Below are 19,241 nucleotides of genomic sequence, written 5' to 3'. Positions count from 1 at the left end.
TGAGGCGGCACCCCTGATCCCGGAGAGAAAGTAATGTATATGCCTTAATATAGCCTGGTGAATAAATTAAATAAAATAAAAACAATGCACTAACTCTAAAGACCCTCACTCTAACCAGTCTGACTCCGAACTCCTACCCTTTGAAAATGCTTGACTCACACATGTAATGAAGGATCAGAGAGAAAGTGAGTGAGATGCTGAAAGACAACTAAGAGGACATGTTTTAAAGGCTTCTTTGACTTTTGAGTTTTTTTTTCTTTTCTTTCTTCAGAAAGCGTTTGCTCATCTCTGTCGAGGCAGGTTGGCAGTGGGACGACTGATCCTCGGTATTAGAAATAGAAAGAAAGACATTTTTCTGGTAAGACAATGTTCCACCTTCTAATATATGTTGAAATAAACCTTGACATTTTCAAGTATAAACAAAAAATATCGGATGTAATAAGTGCTGAATGCTTGTTTTATTTCTCCTATTGTTGTCCTATTGAACCAAATGCCAGTATGTGAATAGAACAAATGACACTGCCGACAATCTTTGATGGTTGACCGTGAAGCTTTATACAAATTCTGCTTTTATCCTGGATAGTTTTCAACAACTCTTAGCACCTTCACCTTGAATTCTAACTTGTAATATGTAACTTGAACACAAACTCAACACAAACTAGAGCTGCAAGTGGCTATAAAAGGGTCCTAACAATTCTAGTCACTTTGGGGTACTGGCAAATTGGTGCAGGCACAAAGGACAATAACCCTTTTGATGAGTTTTCGCCCAGTTTTTCTTTGCAGACAGCACGTCGCCACGGCAACAGCGTGTGGCACTATAGAAAGGATTCTGTAAGTTTTCACCTCAAACATATTTAGACGAAACACCCGGGTTTAAGATGGTTGGAAAAGTTTTCTAGAAGGAGTTTGCTCAAACATGACCTTTCTAAAAGGCCCCAAATGATTCCAAGTCAACCTCCCAAAGTACCCATATATTAACGACCCTAACCACTCCAACCCATCGCCCCAACCTTCACATACCTTAATCATAACTATTCTGGTCTTCTCTAAAGCCAAATAGTTTGACACTATTGGCAGTTTCATGGTATAAAAGATAATGTAACCTAATGCTCTGAGTTCTCACTGGAGTTGTGTTGTCTTATGTTCTTTTGTTGTTACACATCAACATGACTTTCCAGTTCAGGAATTATGGGACTATATTAGTTTAAAAATGGGCATCCCAATATCTCACCCTGACCTGCATCATCAAGACATTTCTTCTCTGTCACCTGTCTAAATGTCAATATTTACACAACAGTCTCTGAAAACAACATTAGCACAACCTGCGCCAGCCCACCGGGAATGCTAATACAAACGGGATGAGGCTTGTCATCACGCAGTCATTTGCTATGAAAGATAACCCCCGCCCTCAGGCCCCCCGCTGAGGCAAAGTCCGTGCCGAAGCTGCCATGTTCGTTTGCTTTGCATAATGAGATCTGATGGCAATATGGACAGAATGCAGGCATGCATATCAATGCTAGTTGGAAAGGGCCGCTGAGACGGCTCTCCAGTGCCGGGGATAATCCCGATGTGTCACCATTAGCTCTCAGATGTGCAAGCATTAACGATATTAGTTTAAAAAATAGAAATAAAATACATAATTACAATATGCTGTACAAATATAACTCTAGCACTAACCCCGATCGTAACGACCGCAACGGTAATTTAACGCAACCTTAATCCGAAACCCTCCAATAACAAGCCAAACTTGAATCCTAAAAAGCCTCACCACATTTCAATCGATTTATTAATTCTGTACACCCATTCCTACTCTTACAAGGGGTGTAACAAAAAACAATTTGAATTGGAAAGTCGGGTTTGATTTGACAAATCCAAACACTACATTTTCAAATCATTGCACCCTTTAATCGTATCTTGTATTGAGAATCGTATCGAATCATCTTTTGTGGGATTGCAGATGCAAATTCTACCCCTTCAATTCACAACTACTTTAAAATCATTGTAATCTGAACAACCCTAACTTTACCCCTAACCACACATCTTTAATTCTATTCATCCTAACCGGTCTTCCCCAACTACCATGTCTAATGAATAAAATTTTAGCTGTCTTTATTTGACTTTATGTTCCAGTACTTTGAATGCAACTGTGGTCGTTTTTAAAGTGCTCCATTAATAAAGTTTAGTTGAGTTAGCTAGCTAGCTACGCCCACATCCCACACATGGATCTTAACATCAAGAGTACCATCAGAAATGTCATGCTTATGTCCACAGCACCTTGATCATCATCCAGTGCCAACGCTACACTTGGCAGAGCTCATTAAATTTTCACCCCCTGTTGACTTTCTTTCAAAATAACCCTCATCCTGTCTTTTACGTCAAAGCAAAGTTTCCCTTTGGGTTTGTTTCTCTTTGGGTTTGTTTCTCTCCCGCTGTGATCAGTCCAAGTACACTCCCTTCGGGAAACACCGTCCTGTATGACTAAGAGCACTTCACAAGGTCACAGTGCTCATTTTTCCAACATGGATCAGCGTTGAAGTGCGTTGTGCTTTTGTCCTTCTGGAAGAAGTTTTTGATCACAGTCAGGGGTAGCTCAGCTGTTCACTTTCAATCACAGCAAAGTTCAATCAAAAAATAGTCGGCTTCATTCTTCAGTGTGTGCTGGCCTACGTACGTATATCTGTGAAGCTTTTCACTCAAATTTCAATCCCTATTTGGAAACCGTAAACCTGTCTCTAAGTCTTACCTTGATAGGCCAACTTTGGAAATTACTATTACATAAATCTTTATTTTGAAACATAACCATGACCCAGGTTTCTACCCTTAATTTGAAACCCTAACCCTTGTTTGAAACACTAACCCTTTCTTTAAATTCTTCTTGAAACCCAATTTCTGAATGATTTAAAGGCTGACCCATTCTAGAGTTACACCCTGACCTACGACCCCAACTTTGTCCTGAGATGCTCCTAGAAAGCCTTCCTCTGCCTTGAAACCAAAACCCCTTGCTTGAAACGCTAACCCTGCCACAGCAGGCTTGCAATGCTAATTTGTGTAATGACTTTGGCACGCATGTTAAGTGAAAAGCAGTGTGTGCCATTGCAGCCAAGTTTCGTTTTCAGTACTTTGTGGCATGAATGTAGTGGTCCTTGATACGAGAGCACAGACAAAGGCTTTCAGATCAATGGCTGCTGCATTATGGATGCCCTGGTGAGTTATTCCATTAGCGCTGACTTCTCACTCGTCCACAAAGAAGGAAACACTCTCAAATGCAAAATACTCAGCCGCATTGGAACATTTCAGTGGAGAAAACCAAAGTATATTTAGAGAGACACCAAAGAGCTGAGGTTGAAAGTGACAACAGATGAAAACATCACCCTTTCTTGAAACCATAACCTGACGTTCTAATCCTGTCTTCAAATCCTAATTTGAATCTCGCGATTTCAATCTGAAATGTGTTTACTTTGAAACCTTGGCCATGAAACCTTAATTTGAAACCCTAAAGCTTTCTTGAGACCATGATTTAAAATCCCACCTTGACGCATTTACTCTGGTTTAGAACTCTACACCTGTTTTGAAACCTTCCTTTGACACCATAGCTTGAAACCCAGACTTTGTCTTGAAACCCTTTCTTGGACCCCCAGTCTGGTGTAAAATCATGCTTTGAACCCGTACCTAGAAAACATAAACTTGTTTAGAAACAAACACTTCAAACTCGAATCCGGTCATGAAACCCTAATTTGAAATCATACGTTAAAGCGTAATCCGGTCTTCAGATTCTACATGTCTTTAAATCCTAGTTTGAAATCATACGTTGAAGCCTAATCCGGTTTTCAGATTCTACAAATCCTAGGTTGACATAAACATAAACTTTATTTGAAACCCTCACCCTATCTTGAATCTATGATCAAAACCATGATTTCTTTCTTCAAATCCTTACAGTGAATTTAGCCTATCTTGAATCCTTAAACTTACCATGAAACATGAATTTAGTCTTAAAACTAGACAGATACAAAACCGCAATTTAAAACCTTACCTTTCACCGCTACTCTGTTTTAAAATCCTAATCCTGGTTATGATGAACTCGGGATTGGCTCGATCCTTTTTGGAACCAGCTCTGTCTTAACTCTTCCACCCAATTTGGGTTAGATTTGACCCAGCAGTTTGAACAGAACCCTGTCTTGAAACAACCTTCTTGAAACACTATGGATTTAAATCCTAATAAAAGGTGACACGCAAGACTGCTCACAGAAAAATCTTCAACACTCACCTACACACACGCACGCATGCATGCACGAACCTACACACACGCACACACTAAATGTCAGCGTCAACTTTGCATAACATCTCATCCAATTAGCATTCGGTACATTAATGCTTCACTTGATGAATTGGCAACGTGTGACATGTACTTGCCGTTGGTTTATAAACCCAGATGCCACCGGGCCGTCTTCTTCACACGTGCACGGAATGTCAAGGGAGCTTCTTCTCCTGTTCCTCCTCTTCCGTGTTTGTCCTACATCAGCTGCATTCATTTGTGACGAAGCGCATACAACAATAGCCACTTGTTTTCTTCATAGGTGAATTTTAGGACCTTTTTTTTTTTTACTTTATTCTCATCGCATTGAATTTTTCCACTACATCACAGTTATCAAATTTAAGGCCCGGGAGCCAGATCTGGCCCACTGTAGCATTATTTTGAAAGCAAATCATGTCAACCTCCGTGATCATTGTTGGAATCTGGACAACATTTTTAATTTGGCACGTGTAATAAATATTAACATTGAGATTTTGCAATATTCTTGTGACCCTTTTTACAGTAATTGGAGCAATAATTGACAAACAATTATTTAATTATCACTTCGTTGTGTATATGTAACAATACGAGACAATTAAACATTTATTTAGTGTCGCCGTCATAAAAGCCCTCTGGGGGAAGCCGTAACTACAAAGGGGCCCGCAATAAAAGTGTTCGATACCCCTGTGCTAACATTTTTAGTGTGAGCCTGCCTACTCTTATTCTCACTGGCTCAATTTGTAGACACAATTTACTATTTTGCGTGCACTTCACATTTATTTTGTGGCTACAATCTAATTGATTTCAAGTCCTGTCCATGTTATTTTCAGCCAATAATCCAACTGTTTCATTTCTCTCTCTTGCAGCATCCTGCTCAAGGACAGTTTGCCTGATCCGCTTGTGTCGCCTACTCCGGATTGGCTCCTGTTCCCCTCATCCCTCCCTTCCTCCCTCTCCCCGCGTGACTCCGCGCAAACCCGCCGGTGGGGGTGTGCACGCGAGCGGAGGTGAGCTCGCCGTCTCCCTATTTGCTGGGGCACACGCGAGCAGTGCGCGGCCAAGGTGAGATCACACAACCGTGCTGCTTCTCGTTGGGAGCTGTCCATCCAGTACTACACTACACGGACGGATCTCCGTTACACCGCACTGTTACTGGGAATTACCGGTTGGATTGTTGCAAGTGCTCACTTGCATTTCTTTTTGAATTTTGCGCGTGTGGATTATTATTTTTTTTAAATTCTCCACGCGTGGATACACACACACAGGTAAAGACATGGGGTTTTTTTTTGTTTTGTTTTTTTACTAGTTTGCAGTTTCAGAAGTGAGTTATATCTGTGTCAAATAATCGGACACGTCTGATATATGTGGAACCTACGCCTTCATTTATCAACCAAATACTTTGTACGTGTCTGTGTGTGATGGTGATGGTGGGGGTGGGTAGGGGCTATAATCCTTGAGTGACACCGTTTTGGCGCACAGGAATTAAGACTTTTGTTTTTATCTTGTTGGGGGGGGGGGGCATTAATATGTCTTCTGTGGGTGTTTGTGTCAGTGCGTGTGCGCATACATGTGCATGAGTGTGTTTTAAGGGGTCACTTGATTGTTTTGATGATGTCGCTCTGGGAGTGTTTTAATCATTGCAGCAGATGGTAGTTGAAGTCCGTGTGTGTGTGTGTGTGTGTGTGTGTGTGTGTGTGTGTGTGCATGCGTGTGTGTGTGTGTGTGTGTGTGTGTGTGTGTGGTTTAAATCAGATTAACTTCTCATAGACAACATAAACCCTGAGTCCTACTGGGGTCATAATGAACTATATACACAGTGGTGCCTGGAGATATAAGATTAATTTGGTTCGTGACTATGCTTGTAACATAAAAATTCAGATCTCAAATCATCTTTTCCTATTGGATTGAATAAAGATGTTATTAATCTGTTTCGGTACCCAAAAATCAACTTTATAATTTTTTTGTGTGTTTAAAAAAAATAAAAAATAAAATTAAGGATAAGAACGCTCTACCAATATATTTTGTAAAAACATATAATCATAACATAATTAGAAATTTAAAGAATTAAATACTAAATAATGCATTATGATTAAATCATTGTGGTGCCGACTCGAGTGTGCGACTCAGACACCAGGTGACAGCGTAACACAGTCAGGCAGACAAAACGGTTTAAATGATGCCTGAGAGTTTATATATCATCTGCCTACATGTGTTGCCGCACCATTTGTGTTTAAACAAGTGTTATGCATTGTTTGATTGCATTAAGCTATAAACAACTGTTAAAAAGGCAAAGCAATTAGATTGTTTATCTCAAATTTATTCTGAGTTAATTAGAGATACTTTAAATGGAGGCAGGCATGTGCTTACTCCCATATGTTTTGTACGCAGTATATACTGTATCTAAAATTGGAACCCTGTCATTTAACAGAGTTATGTAAATATTTTATTTTCACTGTAAAGCATGTGAAACAGGCAGTCACTGTCAATCGCAATGCAGTACAGTAGTGTGGTAGGTCTAAGTGTTCATAAAACTAATACTATTGCCATCATAACATTATGAATTATTAACACGGTGCCTATATACATATGGGAAACAAATTCCACAAGTGATTCTAGTAATTAACTTTGAGAGAATTGTTACAGAGTTAGTATAGTTAGCGTCCGCTATTTGGCACAGTAGTTTATCACCCCCCTTGTTGCATTTCCACACACATCTGGCATTTGATGGCGCATGTTTGAGCAGCAGCGAATAGCAATTGGTGACCTACCCAACATCATCTTTTAAGCCATCTTACATCTGCCAAAACAAAAAAAGAGCCTTGACATGGAGCAGGAGTTCACCCAACATGGAAAATGGGCCTTGTTCGGCCGTCTCTATTAAACAAGCTTTTGGCAATAACAATCCAACAATCCACTCGGAGTTCCACGCTTCAGAAATTCGTTTGAAGACAAAAAGCCTCAGACTGGGTTTGATCCTCCAAACAAGAGTGAGCAGGAAATACAATATAAAAACATAACAGTGAGAGCAGTGCTAGTTATGAGTGCACGGTAAACATGCTAAAGAGCACAACACTTCATTCTGCTTTTTTGTTTGCCTCCAGAAGCAAATGTACAACCGTTTATTCACATTTAGAGCATTTTGGCTAGTCTTTCAAGAGTCACAGAATATTTTGTTCTGTGGCATTGGCAATGTAAGTAACAAATCTACTATAAGGAAGTTTATATTTTATGTCTTTAGTAATCAGCAATAACGTAGGTTTCTGCTTTTGAGCGATCCCGTCCTATTAATACAATATTTACATGTTAATTATCCAATTAAAGATGTTTGATGATCTTCTGGTGAGCTCAGCGTCCAGGTAAAAGGACTGAAGGGACAATTCTTCCAGCAAGTAGTGTGTAAACACAACTCGGCGGGCCTATTAAAAAGTGTACAAAGTTGCACCACTGGAGTCGTTTCAGATGTAATGAGTGCACCGTTGCCTCCCTTATGAGCGCGCGTGCCAATGCTGGCAGCACGGGCAGGCAAATGTGTGGAGTTTGCCAATCCAAAAGTGGAGGAAGTATAATTAAAGCTGCCTGCAGTGATACATTTCCATTTCAACTGTTATTGTTTCTTTTTTGGTCAGGCTTTGGTGCTTGGAGAGTCAAATTATTAGAGTTTCACGTTTTATGGCGAGTCATCAAAATTTGCCACTATGCTCTGTTTGGACAAAATCTTTGCAAATTTGCATCCGTCACATACATGTGGTTGATCACTGGGACAGATTTATCCTGAAAGACCTCGACAAATGTGAAAAAAATGCCCAATATGGTGGCTTTCAACCAAAAGGCAAACTTCTTGTGTCTTTCAGTGTATGGCCTCTTGAGACTTTTTTTGTTGGTCTCCTCATGATAGATGTGCTCACCAAATTGCCTATTACTAAGTGAAACTCACTTGAGGGGCGGCTTTTTTTTTTTTTAATCTGTTTTATGATACGTCAGTAGAGAGTTTGTTAGATGTCAAAATTTTCCCCATACTCCACCCACATCCAATGACCAAAACTAACAGTCTGTCTTGTACACCTGGTTGAAAAATGACCCTCAATTAGTTGACTCCCTGTGTCCTTTTTGGGCCCGACTTAAGAATTTTGTGTGTGCCTTAAGCCATGAAACAGCAGACATTCCTCCCCCAATTCCATATTGAGGGACATTTTCAGAACATTCTGAAAGTGCTATCTGAGTTTTTGGTGACGGTAATGCTCTCACAGTGGTGATTTATGATAATGACAAAGAAATGAAGCAATTTCAAGAGGGCCATCTTGCATAGTTTAAACGTTGACATTTTCACGACGCGACCACATTATGTGTTTTATGTAGCTTTAGGTCACTGGGTCTGGTAATCCAATTGTCACCCTAAAAGCTTTTTAAATTGAACATTCTTGTTGTTTCCTTATTTTTTATTTTTTACTTTTTATGGCGCATCCATACAATTTTCATTTCACGGCAGAGTAAGCAGAAAATGCTCCGTGGAGAATGTTGGACCATATTTCCTCTCATGACTAATAAATCTTTCAGAAAGCGGTTGAACAGCTTGAAACTGCAGGCTGACGGTAAACAACATCTTTTGTTTTGGTAATAACTACAAAAAAATGACACATGAATGTGGGCTGAGGTTTGGAACAGACCCACACTATTGCTGTTGTCCAGGAATTTAAGCCACCTGACCAGAAGGAACCCCTGCACAGCTTAATGATATTCGATACGGACGCTGTATGAAAAATGTATTGCTGTATCGTGCTTCACTACCTTTGACCTCATGGATCACATCCTGGTTGCTGTAGACTTGGTTTGTAATGAGGCCTACGCTGACCTATTCTTGCAAACAAAACTAAAGTATGGTGGCCTCAGAGGGCTGAAAAAGATCAACATTGGCTGAAGAGTTCTCTGCGCCATAGCAAATTGGCTGCAAATATTTGGCAACTGACTTGTCATTTCTTCAACCTGCTCCAGACTTTTTAAGAGGTGCACCACCTTTGACACCCCCAGGGAAATCACTGACCCTCATTTGTTATGCGCATGTTGAGGAACTGTCAGGCTTTACAACATCCTTGTGCCATGTTTGGACTGAACACACACAGAGCATTGCTGTGCTAACACACCGCAGAGAAAAATACATCTTGAATCATCAGCCCGTGTACTATAGCTTTGAGCTACCTGGGGTATATGTTCTTGCATGCATATGTGGGTTTGATGAACGAGACCACCTGCACCGCCCCCCCGACTGCCCCGGGTCTCTTGCTCCTGCGTTTTCCACTTTCTCCTATGTCTCAGCTGTCTCATTTTATACATATGTTGAATTACCTAGGGGAAAAATGAAAGTTGTTTTTAGTTTGTCCCTCTTTTGTTGTTTTATGATATACATATCTATACATATATGTATATATTTATTATTATTATTATGACAAGAAAAGTCCATCCATTTTCTGTATCGGTTGTCCCCAACAGGGGTCAAATGTCCATAATACGTCCCCTAATCCAACAGGCTTCAGTGGTCCAAGTGAGGTCATGTCTCCCTCCCTTGCACACAATATCTGTGTCATCATTGAGTTTTCATAGGAAGATGGTGAGTGTAAATGAGAATGTGGTCAGGGTAACGAGAGTTCACATCGCTCAATAAGCACTGCACTAATGAGTCTCAGATGACTTTGGAAGTGGATGGGCGGTCTTGTTCTCAGCAGGACAATAGCCTGTGTATGGTGTCTCTTTTGAGATAGAAGTCAGATGAAGTGTAGCAGCCCATAAGACATTTCATTAAGTTCAAACAAATACGTACAAGTAATTGATAGTTATGTTTTTGAGTTTTACTTTTGTGAGATCGACAGTCACAACATTGCCAGGACCAACCTTGACCACACTTGCCTGAACCTAGACCAGTGGCTCTCACTTTTTACATAAAATGCTACCTAAAACTACTTTACTTAAAGTATCACCAAATATAATCAAAATAATCTAACATTATGCGGAGTTTCAATATCAGGGAAAAAAAGTCTGTACTTAAATGTTAAAAAATAACACATACAAGTTTATGTAAAACAGTACAAAATTGTCCTAAATATATTTCTAAAAGATTCATTTCAAATATATTGCACTCGAGTTGAATATGACTTAGCTGTACTTAACAAATGCATTGTACTGTATTAAAAAAAAAAAAAAAAGTTTCAGTTATATTTCATTGATCTTTTTGCTTACCACTAGAGGTAGCCCGCATTGCCCCACACTTTAAGAATCAGCGCACTCGACTCTTTGGCATGGGCCAAAAATAAACATTGGATGGCAATTTTATTCAAATGAAACATCCCCTGTACTCTAATTGGAAAAAAAATGTCACACAGATGCTACTCTGTGGAGTAGAGAAGAAAATAGGTTGCACTGAAAAAAGGACAGTAGCATTTTGGATCGGATATTATTGCAAATTAATCTCATGCTGACATTTTAAGTTAATCCCTTCAAATTTGAACAAGATTCTTTTGAGCCTGAGCCCGCTTTGTGCAAAGAAAAATTGGCTGGGTAGCAGCACTCAGAAGTTTTTTCAAAATTCAAGCCCCTGGAGCAAGTTTCGCTCACGTTTAATAGGCATGTCAGTCAAACGGAAACGCACAAAAACGTCTCAAGAAGCCATTCTGACCTGAAATGGTCATATTAGTGTCATTTTGACCATTTTCAGCGATCCTTCACAGAAACCCGCCGTGACAAAATGTGTCTTATTGCTGCCAAATTTTAATATTTCTGTGTACAGACAATATGTTAAACCGACATAGGGAGGCAGTTTTTGTCCTAACATGTGGACATGAAATCTAATAGGCATGTCTAATGAGTAGAGCCACAAAATGTTTCAAAAAGCCATAACTGAGCAGACAGGATTTTTTGGTTTGAAGTAAATCATTTAGTGTTCTTTTGCTATTTCCAGGTGTCTTTCAAAATATTTTTTCCAATTGCTACCACATTGTTGAACCACGTATATTAGACCGATGGACACCAAAAAATTATGAAGCATCAACGTTTTTGTTCTGATCCTATCATATTCTGAAAGTCTTTTCAAATTTGAAATTCAGCCACCATGGCCAGTTTCATTGTGTGTGACAAGATTTGGTAGACATGTGTATCATGAGTAAACCCACAAACAAGTCTCAACAACACCTCAAAAGGTGAGAAAAGGAGTCCACCAAGCAGTTTAATGTGGCCATCTTGGTCTCAGCTTTCCCATGTCCAGGCTCTTAAAGTCAAGAGATTTTGTCCAATTAGTAATTTGAACCATGTGTAGTAGATAGATGGACAATCCAAAATTGCTAAGATTTTTTGTTATTGTGTGTGTGCAATGGATGGCAGCCAGTTTACAACTTTGGGTAACACACGTTGGAATTCTTCACCCTCTGAAGCCCATTTCACAAAGCAACATGATATTTGGTCGGCATGTCTTTCATGAATAGACCCGCAAAAATACCCAATGGGTTGAATCAGTCAAGGCTAACTATAATCAATTTTGTTTATTTCCAGGAATCCATCACAGATGAACTTGTCCTAAATACTTTGCTATCAAATTAACAAAATCACATCGACTAGACAGAAGAATGAACTAAACTGCGAATCCTTTGAATTTTCTTGATTTTGTCTGTAAAAAATGTCACCAAAGCAGTTCGGAATGAGTTATATAAAGCTCACAGATGCAGAGAGATGACAAAAATCTGATGACATTTAACCCGCAACTTTCTTCTGAGGAGAAAGAAAAAACAAATAGCACAAGCCAAGAAATGTTGGAAGTCCAAATTGTATTACCTTTGTGGCAAACTTTAACGGATCTACTGTAGTAAACTATTCGTGAATGTGTGTGTGTTTGTGTGTCTGTGTGTGTGCATATCAGCCCAAGAGCGGCGTCATTAATAAGTAATTTAACACAAAGAGATTGATTGGCCCGCTGCCAGGAGACGATATGGATGGAGAAAAAGTAATCCGGCTCACTTTTATCTCCGCTATTGCGGCTCCAGCGAGGCGGAGAAGAAGCAGCTGCATGCGCCACTCCCGATGGGGTGGGATGCACCTCAACGGCGGGAAATAGAACGAGGCCGGTGGTTGATAAAGGTGCAAGTCGGTCAGGCGAGCAGAGAACTTTCACAACATTTTTCCGCAAGCCCTCCCCAGAAAACTTTGTATTATTGTTCTGTTGTTTGAAGATAAGAAGGCAAATGAGTTGGAAAAAAAGTGTAAAATGAGAATTACAACTAATTAGTATTTTACTACATATTGTTATTGTGTATTTCAAAATCAAAGCACAAAAATTACAATAAACTGTGTTTGAATATTATATCAACTGTATTATTAGTTAAACATTATTTTTATTTAAATTTATTCATATTCAAACATGATTTTGATTTGAACTTATTCATATTTAAATATTATTTGTATTTCAACTTAATTACTGTGCATAAAAATGAAAGAGATCAACATCACTCATGACCAAACATTTAATTGTTGTTGTTTTAATTCTTACAACTAGAAAATGGTCCTTTTTTTTTTAAACATCATTTATCAAGTTCCAGGTTGTGGTCTTGAAGCAATTGGAGGCAAAACATTGTTCTTTTTCTTTTCTGACAGCAAACATTTGAAAATGCTTCATGTTGGATTTCAAACGGTTATTCCCAGCGGATTATCACAGCACCTTGAACACTCACCCCACGGAGACGCAACTTAATAACTAGTGTTGTGAAGGTTTTAAGACTCCAAAGCAGCAAGTTTGCTTGTATCATTTATTACCTTTTTAGTTGTTTCTTAATTGCCTTTTTTGAAGCATGCTCTTTTCCTTAATTCTGTGCTAATCAGCAGCCACATAGCAAGCATGTCACTTCCATTCGTCGGGCATGCAGGAACAGGAGAGGGCGGAGATGCTATCTGGCTTTTCTAAGCACGAGATGGAGAGCTTAGCAGTGCTAACACCAGTGAAAAGTGTGTGTGCGTGTGCATGTGAGTGTATGCGCGTGTGCATGCGCTTATGTAATTTTCATCGAAACTTGAGATGAGTATGTCGTATGGAAATTTAATTTTGTTAGTCTTGGCAAGGGTGATAGAAAAAGTTGGCAAAAGTCGCAATAATAATAACTCTTCTTAGCCTATAATGAGCATGATTAAGACAATATCAAACTTTCTGTAATCAATTTCATTTATCATCAGATTTCAAGTCTATTTTGGAGTAAATTTGGACAAAATCATTGTTATTTCATTCTAGGGGTGCATGCTATTTGATTTTTCGAATATAAAATATGTGCCTCACCTCCTTAGAGGTTTATTATCTGGTATAAAGGTTTACTTATTTGACAGATGAGTGGCCTTAAGTCGTTCAAGTTTTCATTATAAGATGCGGGCAGAGGTTGGCAAAAAATGCGCAAGTGTTAGAAAATATTAGCTCTCGTGAGTCTGACTGATTAGCAATATGACCTGATATTCGTTCCCCACCGTTAACACACTTTAGTTTCACACTTGCAACATTATTTTGCCTCAGCGCGATGACTAATGGAGCGGTTCTTTGAGGACAGGCGGAAAGTGAATTCTTTGAGTTACTCGTATGAATAAAGATGTTTGCTCTCGACTGTGGAATCTAAGCCTCATTAACTCGTAAAGGCCTTGCTGTAATTGTCTTAATCCGTTGTCTCGTTGTCTTCCCCCAAAATTCAACTCCTGGCGACGCGTCTATTTTTCCTCGTAATTGATCTAATCACAGAGACCATATTTGATAGCCTCGTTTTAAAAGGGTGACGTTGCTCATTATGTTTTGGGGCTTGTTCTTCCCCAACAGGACAAGACCAATGGCGGCGGTCGGATGGTGGTCAGCAGCCATTTTACTGGCAGCGCTGGCAGTCTTCTTCGCAGACGGGAGGCCTAACAATGACCAGGGGTTGCATCCCTATCGGCCTGTCTTGAGATTCCGACATAAGGTATTGTTTTACCTCGTATGGTTACCATTAGATGCCTGGATTTCCTGTCTGAATGATCGGCGATGTGTTATCAATTTCTATGTCGTGGTGATAGCAATTGGCAATGAAAAAAACCTTTTGTTGTTATCACACCTAATCGTCGTGCCATGGACCAGTGGATCTTAACTTGATCAAAGTTAAAATTACGTACCTAGAATAATGAAAATGTATTAGTGGAATACGAGTACGGTACTGGAGTATGACGTTGCTAGCAAGATTTAAATTTAGCTTCACTCCACTCTTTCCTCCCCCTCTGGCATTTCGGCCAAACGAAACGCCCAAAGACCAAAAAATGACCGGTTTGATATTTTTTCAAATGTACAATCAACTAAAACTTGAGAGTCTTTATCTGGTGAACCGAATGGAACACTCACGTGGGCGCACGTGGTTGCTGTGTTTCAAATCCCAACATCCTATCCCTTGAGTGCTTCTGTGCCTCCCCATGAGCCCTAATGAACGACGATGTGTGCAATGCAAACGACTTGGTCACTCCTGCCGTCTCTACTAGAATCTCTGATTGGTATATTTTATTCACAACATAATACGTTAAGAAATAATAGTGACAAATAAATTAGATGCATAAGATGGGGCCAAAGAGTGATGATTTCCCCCAAAATGATTTTAATAATATTCTACTGTCAGTTTAACATATGTAACAAGTGTTTATATCGCTGCAAGCTCCAACTTGAAAGACAAAAAAGAAAAAAAAAAGTATCTGCCAGTAAAACCTGAAAAACTCTTCTAAAAACAAAAAGCCTAAAAAATCCCTCCAGTGCACATTACCTACACTTGTATAAATATTGTATTTCGTATTTCAACCTATTCAGAACCAATAATAACATCTCAATCAAACAACTGCTTGAAGCAAAAGAATTCTGCAAAAGCTGCCAGATCAGAAGAACGCTCTTGTCAGACAAAAAACAACCATGAAATATCTTGCCTTGATTTGAGAGCTTAATTCTTGCTTTGATTTTAGTTTTTTTTCTCCGCATAATCACAGGGTTAATACAGTATTACAGAGTTGACGTTAGAATAACAGAAAATAACCCACATAGTTTTGACAAGCCTACTCTTTATGAGTCCGAAGATAACATGGAAGAAAGACAACACAAGATCAAAATGTTCATCCGTTTCTGCCACTTCCAACAAATCAGTGACTTTCTCAGTTACTTATTCATCGTGACAGCAGTTGAGGCAAGCATTCAAAGCGATGCTATTGTGCGTTAACGCACGACAACAGAAAAAGAATGTTCTGCTTTTGTCTCGCTGAATAGGAGTGCCATCCGTCATCGGAAACCGAATCGATCAAAGGAATGAATGTGCGGCTCGGACAGGACTGCCGAGTCATTCGTTTTTTTCAGCACAAATATCAATCGGAAGCTAAGATAATGGACTTTTACTGCAAAGGCAGCATCTCTGATGTTCAAATATTGTGGTGCCTTGAGATACGAGTAGAAGTCTTTCAGCGACTGCGATTCTATCTCAAAAGACATGTACCTCAAATTATGAATGGAAATGATATGAATCCATTTCAGTCACCCTTTCCAGTCCAGAAAACTTCATATCATGTATTTTCTAATGAGGGGAAATATCACTGTAATAGTAAGGGGCTGTGACACTGATTGATGCACATTTTGACAGTCCCTGGCGATTTCTCAAATGTGTTATACAAAAAAAAAAAACAGCACATATACAGTCAACAAAAGAATAGTTTCTGCTATTTTGCAATAAGTGGTAATTAAAAAAAGTAACGTGGATTTTCTATATGTGAATATATAAAAAGCAACAGCATAAAAAAGGTTTGTATACCTTAATTAAGCAGTGGCATCATTAATTGGATGTTACATTAATCAAGGGAGAGAATGACTTTTTTCAGCAAGATGATTAAAAAAAGCATCACAGCCATCATTAAAAATGATTGAAACCCCCAAAGCAGATTTGTGCCCTTTTCCAAACAGCTTTTAAAAACCACATGGATTTGTCCAACATTGTGGTATGAGGCGTACACAAGCTTGCACTTGCAAAAGGAACCAGCAAAAACACCATATATCGGCTTTTATCTCACTTAATAGCCGTGCCGTTGCTCATTGGATACTACATAAATCAAAGGTGTGTCTCAGACAGGATTGCTGTATCATTATTTTTCTCCATAGTGACAGAAATCGGAAGCTGAATATTAGACTTTCTCTGCAAGAGCAAAAATACAAAAAAAAGCAGCAAAGAAAAAACCAAAGTCCAAATCAATAGAGAAAGAAATGAATAGACTGTAATTTTTGACAGATTTCGACCTTTATCAAACAGAAAAAAACCCAAAGTTCAAATCAATAGAGAAAGAAATCAATAGACTGAGATTTTTGAGAGATTTTGCCCTTTTCCAAACAGTTTGCTTCCCAAAACCCACATGGATTTTTCAGACCTTTTTGTGGTATTTTTTGCTTGCTAAAGATGCTCGCTACAACATTAAAAGAGCTTGTATCTTGTTTAATAGCAGTCCCATCACTCATACTACATCAATCAAAGGAAATAGAAGTAGCTTGTGTCATTCGATTTCTCTGAAGGCAAATATTAGACTTTTTTTGTTTTGCAAGAGGGTTAAAAACAGCAAATTTAATCGATGTGGATTTTTGAATGTTGTCCCAACAGTTGTCATTCAAAAATACAGATAGATGTAGCTTTGTAGCAGAAAAATATATTGTCCTCACTAAAGCTAGCAACAACAACAAAAATCCGTCTTTATCTCCTTTAATAGCGGTATCATCACTCACCGGATGCTTCATCAATCAAAAAGAAAAATGTGCCACTGTGACAGAGCTGCTTTGTCATTACTTTTCACTGTTCGGAAGTTTAATGTGAGACTTTCTGAAAAAGATCGAATCCACACTGCGACTGCACACTTATAAACAGTGGAGAACTCGATTAGATTGTTATTTTTGTGAATTCCCGTCCTTTTACCAAAATGTTTCCATCAAAAACACTATGAATCATTTTCATTCTGGTGTTTGGTTGTATTCTCATACACCATGCAATGACGTCAACACAAACAAAATGGAGTCAAAGGGCCAGCCACGTGCTCGCGCAAAATCCCGCAGACTGCCGGCCGTGCATTGGCCGGGCTACGCAGCTAATCCAGATTAACATGGATTGAGTGGGGATGGAATAGAGTGGGGGGTTGGGGTTGGGTGTTTAGGTCCGCAAGGGAGAGGCGGATTGTGATGAAGAGGCCAAAAAAACAAAGCTGAAATAGAATTAGAAACCACCCATTTTCATACAAAAGGTACAGCTACGAAAAAAGACATTTGGTAAAAATCATTAGGTGGTCTTGTTAAAGTGCTTTGATAATTATTACAGACAAAACGTGTCAGGTTGGTCAAAATCCAAACACTGGGGATTTATATACAGTATATGTATATCTAAAAAAGCACTTCGGAATGGAATGTTTACAAAGAGATAGTCAGACATTATGAGATGATGTGGGTGGTCACCCAGGGGTTTGGCTGAATGGTGCCCCCTACAGGTGGGAGGCGAGCTGCTTCACTGCCCCCAGGAGCCCCGAGGAAAATCACTCAAACAAAATGAGTGTGAATTGTGTGTGTGGGTATCCTATGCAAATAAGGCTTGGGCTAATGTCGCCTCCACCTGTGGATCTTTGCTAAATGTCAGCTGCTCAACACTGCAAGCGAGGAGGCAGGAATAAGATGCAGTCACAGGTGGCCACTGCTGTGCTCAGCTGTTTTAGCCCACTAAAATGAAAATAGAGAGGTATTCATTTCACCCTTCACTGCAAGTAACTATCCAACATTTGTCATCAAAAACTTGGATTTTTAATTTACTCTTGCAAGAACATTCCCATTTAATCAACTTCTGAGACAACTACTATTTTGTTGTACCCGCTAAAATCTGTTTACGATTGAACATATTAATAAATGAATTTAAATGAATACATTTAAGTGTAAATATGCCACAAACTGGGATACTGCGTTAGTACTATGTCCGCCTCACAGTTCAGAGGTTGCGGGTTCAATTCCACCTCCAGTCCTCCGTGTGTGGAGTTTGCATGTTCTCCCCGTGCCTGCGTGGGTTTTCTCCGGGAACTCTGGTTTCCTCCCATTCCCACTTCCCAAAAACATGCATGGTACGCTGATTGAGCACCCCAAATTGCCCGTTGGTGCGAGTACGAGTGTGGATGATTGTTTGTCTCTGTGTGCCCTGCGATTGGCTGGCAACCAGTTCAGGGTGTCCCCCGCCGACTAACCGATGACTGCTGGGATAGGCTCCAGCACGCCCGCGACCCCCGTGAGGTAAAGTAATAAGGAAAATGGATGGATGCCACAAACTATGACCCCCAAGTCATCGGCACTCATTGCCCTTAAAAATAGCGTGTAGAGCTTTAAATTAAATAAAAAAATATATAAGAAAAACATTGCTTGTACAGTTGGAGTGAATCATAGGGACTGCCAAATCATAATTGGGGTGAATCACATGATATCATCATTGGAGTGAATTGTATTATTAAGCGAGTCATACCGTATCGTATTTGGAGCAAATTGCCTTGTATTGTAATTGAATGAATTTTATTGTTTTAGAATTGAAGTAAATTGTATTTTATCTCATTGTAATTGGAGGGAATCATATCATATGCTAATTGGAGTTAATTGTATCAAGAGAGAATTGTGTCAGTCTTGGATTGAATCATGTTGTATCTGCAGTGAATTGTGTCGTAGTTAGAGTGAATCGAATTTTAAATTGTATCGTAAATGGAGCGAACGATACATCCCATTGTAATCGAGGCAATTTTTTTCATATCGCGATTGCAGTGAATTGTATCTCATTGCAGTAAAATATTTTGGCGTCATCAAAAGGATATTGTATCGTAATTAGAGTAGCCTAAAATGTATTATCTCGTAATTTGACAGAATTGTTTCATAATCAAAGCCAATCATTTTTTAAAT

The 19,241-nt window shown here is 39.2% G+C and overlaps 1 protein-coding gene across 2 annotated transcripts in view; it reads left to right on the top strand.

The window, feature by feature from the left end:
• Window positions 1-5,341: 5,341 nt before the first annotated feature.
• Window positions 5,342-19,241, top strand: part of LOC133160678 (follistatin-related protein 5-like) — a 67,397-nt gene continuing 53,497 nt past the window's right edge. For both annotated transcript variants that reach the window (XM_061288587.1, XM_061288579.1), the window contains exons 1-2: window positions 5,342-5,556; window positions 14,115-14,253. In XM_061288587.1, coding sequence (XP_061144571.1) covers window positions 14,125-14,253 — 129 coding nt within the window. In that variant the 5' untranslated portion in view covers window positions 5,342-5,556; window positions 14,115-14,124. The remainder of the gene's footprint in view (window positions 5,557-14,114; window positions 14,254-19,241) is intronic.

The sequence above is a fragment of the Syngnathus typhle genome, linkage group LG1 (genome assembly GCF_033458585.1).
Source record: "Syngnathus typhle isolate RoL2023-S1 ecotype Sweden linkage group LG1, RoL_Styp_1.0, whole genome shotgun sequence".
NCBI lineage: Eukaryota > Metazoa > Chordata > Actinopteri > Syngnathiformes > Syngnathidae > Syngnathus > Syngnathus typhle.
Note: the sequence above shows the minus strand (reverse complement) of the source record. Positions and strands in the feature narration are given on the sequence as shown.